Source organism: Sminthopsis crassicaudata, chromosome 3 (genome assembly GCF_048593235.1).
Source record: "Sminthopsis crassicaudata isolate SCR6 chromosome 3, ASM4859323v1, whole genome shotgun sequence".
Taxonomy (NCBI): domain Eukaryota; kingdom Metazoa; phylum Chordata; class Mammalia; order Dasyuromorphia; family Dasyuridae; genus Sminthopsis; species Sminthopsis crassicaudata.
The window spans coordinates 253659639-253667693 of NC_133619.1; the positions used below are offsets into that span (position 1 = coordinate 253659639).

At 29.3% G+C, this 8055-nt stretch overlaps 1 protein-coding gene across 11 annotated transcripts in view; it reads left to right on the top strand.

The window, feature by feature from the left end:
• Window positions 1-7780, top strand: part of USP25 (ubiquitin specific peptidase 25) — a 191640-nt gene extending 183860 nt beyond the window's left edge. For all 11 annotated transcript variants that reach the window (XM_074300458.1, XM_074300453.1, XM_074300456.1 and 8 more), the window contains 3 exons: window positions 2340-2463; window positions 4741-4936; window positions 6346-7780. In XM_074300458.1, the coding sequence (XP_074156559.1) occupies window positions 2340-2463; window positions 4741-4936; window positions 6346-6518 (493 nt within the window). In that variant the 3' untranslated portion in view covers window positions 6519-7780. The remainder of the gene's footprint in view (window positions 1-2339; window positions 2464-4740; window positions 4937-6345) is intronic.
• The last annotated feature ends 275 nt before the right edge of the window (window positions 7781-8055 follow it).

The window sequence follows — 8055 nt, forward strand, 5'->3', positions numbered from 1 at the left end:
GTGAGATATCTGTCCTGTCTTGTATCTAAAAAAATAAGTTATCTTTACAGTATGTTATGTTTAATATGTATCATAACTCAAATTCAAAATAAAAATTGTGGAACAGAACAGAATTCATTTTGATCAAACGAAATGATCAAAACAAAATTCTATTTTCATCACTAGAATAGTTTTATATCCATCAAAGTCCTACTTTGATACCTTTATAGTGTAAGAGACAGAAAGTATGTCATTTTAGGACCAAACCACACAAAATTACCAGATTTGTGGTTGTTTAAAAAAAAAATTCATCTTTTCTTTACTTCTGAGAGTCTTATATTTTAAATCATAGAAGGTTTTGCAACATGACATAAAGAATTGCCTATATCAATGAAATCACAAGTCAGGGAAGTGTATGAAGCTATCCATCTTGTTAGTGTTAATTCAATGAATTTAAATACGTCCATTTTCTTTCTTTCAAAAACTACCCTTTTTCTTAAACTTCATTAAGGACACTACCATTCCATTTCTTTTCTGGGTCAACCTCCTGACTCTCATACCTACATGTCCAGTCCTTTGCAAATGTTGTCTTTTTCTACTTTTATGTCTCTCAAATACATTCATTATCTTTTCCCATGTATGTACTACCTCAGTTCATAGCTCTGCCAATTTTCATGTTTTATTATTATATACCTTTCTAATTGATTCCTTTCTGTAGTCTCTCCCTGCTGCCCAAGTTAATTTTTTTCCCCTCCTTAAAGAAGGTCTGTAATATCATCACCCTATTCAGAGAACTCTGATGGTTTCTTGCTACCTCCAAGACCAAATATAAGCTCTTCTTTTTGGCACTTAAAACTCTTTACTACCTGATCTCATACCTTTCCAAACATATTATACATTATATTCCTTCTATAACACACTTTTAATTTAACTTTGATTTTCATACATGACCTTCCATCTCCTATCTCTGTGCCTTTTCACTTGTCTGTCATCAGCTTCCCTGCCCACATTTACTTGCAATCCCTGACTTCCCTTAAGCTTTAGTTCACTCACAATCTTCTGCTTGATACTTTCCTCCCAAAATTTACCTTGATATATCTTTTGTTTGTGTTTTGCACATATCTATCTACCTATATGTATATATCTTTTCTTCCTCATTAGAATGTAAGCTCCATGATTGTGGCAATTATTTTGTCATTGTCTCTGTTTACTCAATACATAACATAATGCCTAACACATAAGTATTTAACAAATGCTTCTTGATTGATTGTAATCAGTTCTGAAACAAGCATGAACAAATACTTTCTTCCAGGATTCCTGAATTCTGAGCTATGGTTAGCTTCTATTTTCTTCAGGAAATGAATTTATCCTAGCAATGAGTTAAAATATATAGAATGGATATTATTTCTGCTTTGTTGATGATTTGAGGAACAGAAAAGGTTAGTGAGAGGGAAGGCTAGAAGTAATACACAAATTTCTTGACATATCTTATATTTTTTTTCAAAATTATTGAGAAATAATTCATATATGTCCCTAATTACATTTAACTGGAATAGCATAGTACTAATCTCATTTTCTAATTTTACTACATCTGAAACCTTTTAATGCAATATTTTTGAAAATATCCCATTTTCTAGTATGTTCATTACATTAGTTACAAAAAATTAAAATTTAGTTTTGATTAGTTTTCCCCAGTATTAACATTATCAAAGTTATAATGAAATCTGAATATAATCTGTCATCAAATAATTCCATCAGTATTCTTGTCGCAGTTCAAAAACGTTTGATGATGTTTAGAGGGGGATACAAAATATACTTTGAAACATACTCTATGTTATGGCCACACCACAGAAGGTATGATTTAAATTCAGATCTCTCATCAAAGTCTAATGTTTCCTTTTCATTTTCCTCCCAATGAATAGTTTTCCAAAATCCTTCCAAATTTTCTTTAATTTCTTTGATTAGAAGACTTAGAGTAATTTAGTGCCTCTTCAAATAATTATCGATTTTTTTAAAAAATAAGTTATGCTTGCCTTTCCTATGAGATTCATTCTTGTCTAGTAATGAAGGTTGAAAAAAGTAGGCCATTTGGAGAATAGACACAAAAATGAATATTTCTGCTTTCATTTATTCTTCTGCTTTATAGAAACTGAATTTCTAGCTGCTTTTCACACTCTTGCTATTAGCAGTTACTTGTCTTGAGAATTCAATCCCAATATTCTGAGGAAGAAAAATTTAAGACAGAAGCTACCAAATACAAATTGCTCTTTCACTGACACAGACTGTCAAAATTTTTGACTTTGCATTGTACTGTTATGTATATGGAAACACTGATAATATCTTCTCCTTTTAATTTTAAGTTACATAGAAGCCATACAGTATCTTATCTGTGCTTATCAGAATAACAAGGAGCTCTTGTCCAAGGGTCCATACCGAGGACATGATGAAGAATTGATATCACATTACAGAAGAGAATGTTTACTAGTAAGTGGAATCCATGCAGTTGTTAACCCATTTCATTTTGGACTTAAGCTATTGTCAAGATTTGAAGAATCAAATTTAAGCCTGAAACTCTGCCAAGAGGTCCTGTCTTGCCCAAATTCTTTCAAAAATCTAGGTTCATTTATACTGGCACATTTCTCTTTCTTTTGTGGACCTCTAAACCCCTATAGATCTGGGTGAGAAGAGAAATACCTCAGAACAGATTATATAATTTATCATGTGACAATTTTTAATTCTTAATTTTTTTTACATTTGTACTTTTTCTGTAGTGCTATTATAACTCTAAAAGACATAAACATTTTATTGTTATTGCAATGTGCTGATCTGATTATTAACCGACATATTTAAAGCATTTCCTTAGCTGTCATTATATTATTATTTTTATTATTATGTCTGAAGATGCTTTATAATTCACTACTTTTTTGTATCCTTAAGAGATCTTAATTGCTTTTTTAATATTTTCAATGTCCTTGTTCCCAAAATAGCATCCATAGACATTTTCGTTTTTGGTGTTGTTGTTTCTTCAAGTTATCTCCATTATTTGGAGCATTATTTGTTGGGAAGTGCAAGTGACATTAGTTTCAGCTAATTTTAATTTCACTCCTTATCCCACATAACTTTTTCCATTATGAATTCTTAAAATAGATTTATTTTTCATACATCAGGTTACCCAAATATATAGTTTCCAAGTGTATATACATAGTTCATTTATTTCACCTATTAAGCATATTTTTAACAATGTGTATCAGTGAAATGTGGTAGTCAAATATCAGTTTTGAGACAGCAATATATTTCCTATATTAGACCAGTAGTGTCAAATTCAAATAGAAATTAATTAACATTACCATGTTATATTGTATTTTTATTATTTTGTTAAACATTTCCAAATTTATATGTTTTAAAATGTTATTCTTTTTTAACTTTAAAAAGACAAAAAAATTTCCATGTATACAACATAACAGGATTCAATATTTAATTTCTACTTTAATTTCTATTTCATGTTGTGTGTGTTTTTTAAATATCCATTAATTGTTGTTTTCAGTATTTTTTGTGCATCCTTTTAAGTTTTCCACTGTTCTTTACTATGCGATTTTTTTCTCCATCCCTGCATTTAAATACAGATATGTTCAATTATATTTTAATCTGCTTCACACTAATGAATTTTTGTGCTGTGACTTTGACACTTCTGCATTAAACAATAATTTTATCTTTGAAAAGTCTGTTAAAAATCAAATGGGGACATAAGTTTGTAATATTGCTACTTATCTTGGAAACCTTTTTTTCTTAAAATTAATTTGCATATTAGACTAAAACTTCATTCATGTTCTTTTGAACTTATTAAATTCAACAGTCTTAATGACACATCCCAAAATAATTTTATGTTTTAGGTCTTTCATTTCATTGAAGACCTCAATTGTCCACCTTTTTTAAGGTTTAAAAAGATCTGCTTATAGCTTGACATCTGGCCTACTAATATTTAAATAAAGGCATTTAGTGCTTTAGAACTGTGCAGGTGATTTATCAAAAAGCAGATAGTGGCTTATTTATGAATTTTTTCCCTTTTAAATGACAGTGTGTAAAGCTTCAAAGATAACCTCTCCCTAGTAGTAATGGGAAAGAAATCTTATTTTTACCCAAATAGTTTCAAGGATGTAATTATTTACTTGGATTTAAAAAATGCTGTATTAATGCAAAAACTTATAACCATTCTAAAATAAAATGCTTTTTAAGATTTAAAAAGATTATCTTTACACAAAAACCGTTGTGCAATGGATTTTTTAAGTGATACTAGTAAAGGATTATAGTTTGCAACTTTTGATGCATTGCAGTACTTTGCAACAATAAGTGTGTGTGTGTGTGTGTGTGTGTGTGTGTGTGTGTGTGTGTGTGTGTGTGTGTGTGTGTGTTTGGATTCCTGAAGAACAAAGATTGAATTCTACATAAGTTTTCTTTGTAAATCACCAAAGTGTCTTTTGATGATTTTTTTCTTAAAGCCATATATAGCTTGCTACAATTTCCTTTCTTACTGAATTTTTTGTTGATATATATTTTGCATATTTTAAGTTCTTGGATTATTAGCATAAATAAATATTTTTCCACCTTAGCAACAATGAAACTAATACTTAAAACGATGCTTAAAATTTATTTTCTGTTTTAAAAATTGCCAATTAAAAGCCTATGATTACATGATTTATTTTGTATTCAATATCAATACAATACATTTAGTAAGAAAAAATTCTCACTTTATATTTCATAAAGAAATTAAATGAGCATGCAGCAGAACTATTTGAATCTGGAGAGGATCAAGAAGTAAACAATGGATTGTTTATTATGAATGAGTTTATTGTCCCATGTTTGCCATTGTTGCTTGTGGATGAAATGGAAGAGAAAGATATAGTTGCTGTAGAAGATATGAGAAATCGCTGGTGCTCTTATCTTGGGCAAGAAATGGAACGTAAGTGTAAATCCTTATTTTTCTTAAGGATGCCATTGTTCTTTCATCCTTGGATTCATCCTTGCTTCTTTCATCTCACTCATTCTTTTTACATATCTAATAATTGCCAAGTACTAATCTTGCAACCATCTTTTTTTCCCATTTCCTTGAGCACCATTGTAATTCAGGTTTTCATCATCCTTGCCCTAAATTATTGTAATAGTCTACTAATTGATTTCTTTGTTTCCAACCTATTTTATATACAATTGCCAAATTAATATTTCTTTTAAATTTTTATTCCATTTTAAATTTATGGAATAAAAAGCAAGCAGTTCCATAATGTACTATAATAATAAAAAGGTAATTGCACATGAAACTGCAAATCATTTATGTACAACATTCTATTCTGTTAAATATCTATAAAGTTATAGAAATTCATTTTTTTCTTTCCCTCCCTACCTTAGAGATTGTTACTGTTAGACAAAAATGTGTTCACGTTTGTAAAATCATTCTCTACATATTTATCAGTTCTCTTTCTGGATACAGATAGCATCTTCCTTCATATATGTTCTTTGTAGTTAATTTGGTATTTTTATTTATTTATTTATTTATTTGTATTTATGATAGTCAAAATGGCTTATTTACCCCGAAGTTTTTTCTTAAAATAGGATTGTTGTAACTATACTCAGGGTTCCCTTAGTTCTGCTCATTTTGTTCTTCATATTTCATGTAAGTCTGTCCAGACGCAGACCTTATTATGTCATTCTTCTATTCAGTAGTAGTCAATTATTGCTCTTTTATTTGATAATAAAATAGGAACTCCTTAGCCCAGCCTTTCAAGGATGATTCCTACCACCTTCTCCAACCTGACTTTCTAAATTCACCCTTTACATATCCTGTGATGTAACCTGCCCTTGTAACCATTCCCTGAATTTGACCAAATTCTATTATAGCTTTTCTCTTCCCCTCTCCCACCTAAAAGTGTGCTTAGAATCTCAAAGTTCATTCAAAGAGCAGTTCATATATTATTTCCCAAGTTAAGCCTTTCCTGATATCTCGGATCATTAGTACTTTTCCCTCCTAAAATTTTGTTTATTTTTGTCTTAAGTTCTTAAGATTAGCCATAGTTAGATTTTTCATAAAATGATATTTGTTCATGTTTCTAGATTTTTAACTCACTAATTAATGTCTTTGAATGTGTCTACTTTTATTTCAATCATGAACTGAGTTATATATAGTACCATTATTTCTTATGGAAAATGTTTAAAAAAAAATTTAATACACCTTTTGAAGTTTAATCTTAACTTATTTAATTCCTGATTAAAAACTAATGTTTAAAATATTATTTTCATGAATTGCTTTTCCCAACATGGTTAGAACAACATATATATATACATATATATATATTTTTTTTTTTTTTGCATTTACAGCTAACCTCCAAGAAAAGCTGACTGACTTCCTGCCAAAATTACTTGATTGTTCTACAGAGATCAAAGGTTTCAATGAGCTGCCAAAATTACCTTCATATTCCACACATGAACTGTGTGAACGATTTGCCAGAATCATGTTGTCCCTCAGTCGAACTCCAGCTGATGGAAGATAAACTATACAAACTTTCTTAAGCACATTGTATAAACTTTTTAGTTCTTAACCCTTGCCTTCCTGTCACAAGGTTTGCTTGTTGCTGCTATAGTTTTTAACTTTTTTATTTTAATAATTGCAAAAAACAAAATGACTGTACAGACTTTAGCCAGACTGCAAACAATAAAGCTGAGAATCGCATGGCGCTCAGTCTTTGTTTTAACCAGAACCGAAGCAACATTACAAGTCTGATTTATCATGGCACAAATGCCTCTTTGCCACCTATTTCAGTATTATTTTGCTTTTATCTTAAGATCCTTTATTTTATTCACAGCTTTCTATTCAGTCTGGATCTTCTTGTGACTGCAACCATTTTAAGTGTCTAGTGCTATGTAAAATACATAGTGCTTGGTAGCTTGTAAATGAAATTAAAGAATAAAGTTTTATTTATGGCTACTTAAGTGTTTGTAAGGAGATATATTGTATATTAGAATATATTTGCATAGGCGTATTTTTAGAAATTTTGAGTTGAGTTTTGGGTGGGAATCAACAAGACTTATGGATAAACATTAATAATAATGTTATAACATGTTGTTACAATGTCAGCTTATTTTGGGAGTTTATTTCAAGTATCTAACACCAAAAATGTTTGTATAATTCTGTCAAAATTGTTTAACTTAGAATGGCATCTAAACTTGTTTTGAATCCCACATCAGGTTTTCATTAAAATTAGCAGCTGATTTCTTAAGTCAAACTTAAATGTACCTTTTAGTCTGACATAGATTACTTTATTTTTATATTTTAAAAAAAAACCTATTTTGCAACTTAGATAAAAGAAAATATTTGAAAAGAAAAATATGAATACTTAAATAAGGGCTATTTAAATGTGGAACTTGTAAAAATTATACACACATATTTTTAAATCATTAATGAAAAGACATGTTTTATTCTATATAGTTCATATTTTACTTTTGTAAATTGTTCACCACATTAATCAAGAATGTTCTCTATTAATCAGTGCTGTGAAATCAATTGATATTACTGTTATAAGATCACAAATCACCGTGCTTTCATTACCTTCTCTGAAAGAAATCTACAGAATTTAGAAATCTACAGAAATCTACTTTGTAGATGGAAATATTATTTAAATTTAATGAAAAAAAATTTTGTGAGTGGAATTCAGTGATTCAAAAGGCAATCCTGTAATCAAATCCTATTTTTTGATTCATAAATAATTCATTTATAAGTAATTTATAATTATTAGTATAGTAAAATACATAAGTATGCTATTGTGTATGTTTGTTATAGCGACGTCAAAATTAGTGCCTTTTTAGTACCAATATTAGCAGGGGGGAAAGATGTATTTAAGCCATTAAACCCTATTTTTTTAGCAAAGTTAATGATCTCACGTTAGATCTCTGCATTAAAGGGCATTATGTTTACTGTAAAAATTAGATTGTTAGGTTTTGTTGTACATATTTAGGTTCTACATGTTTGATTTAATTTTCAAATTTTTTATTGAGTTGGATTACTATTTTGCATTAGGTTATAGGGCCTGT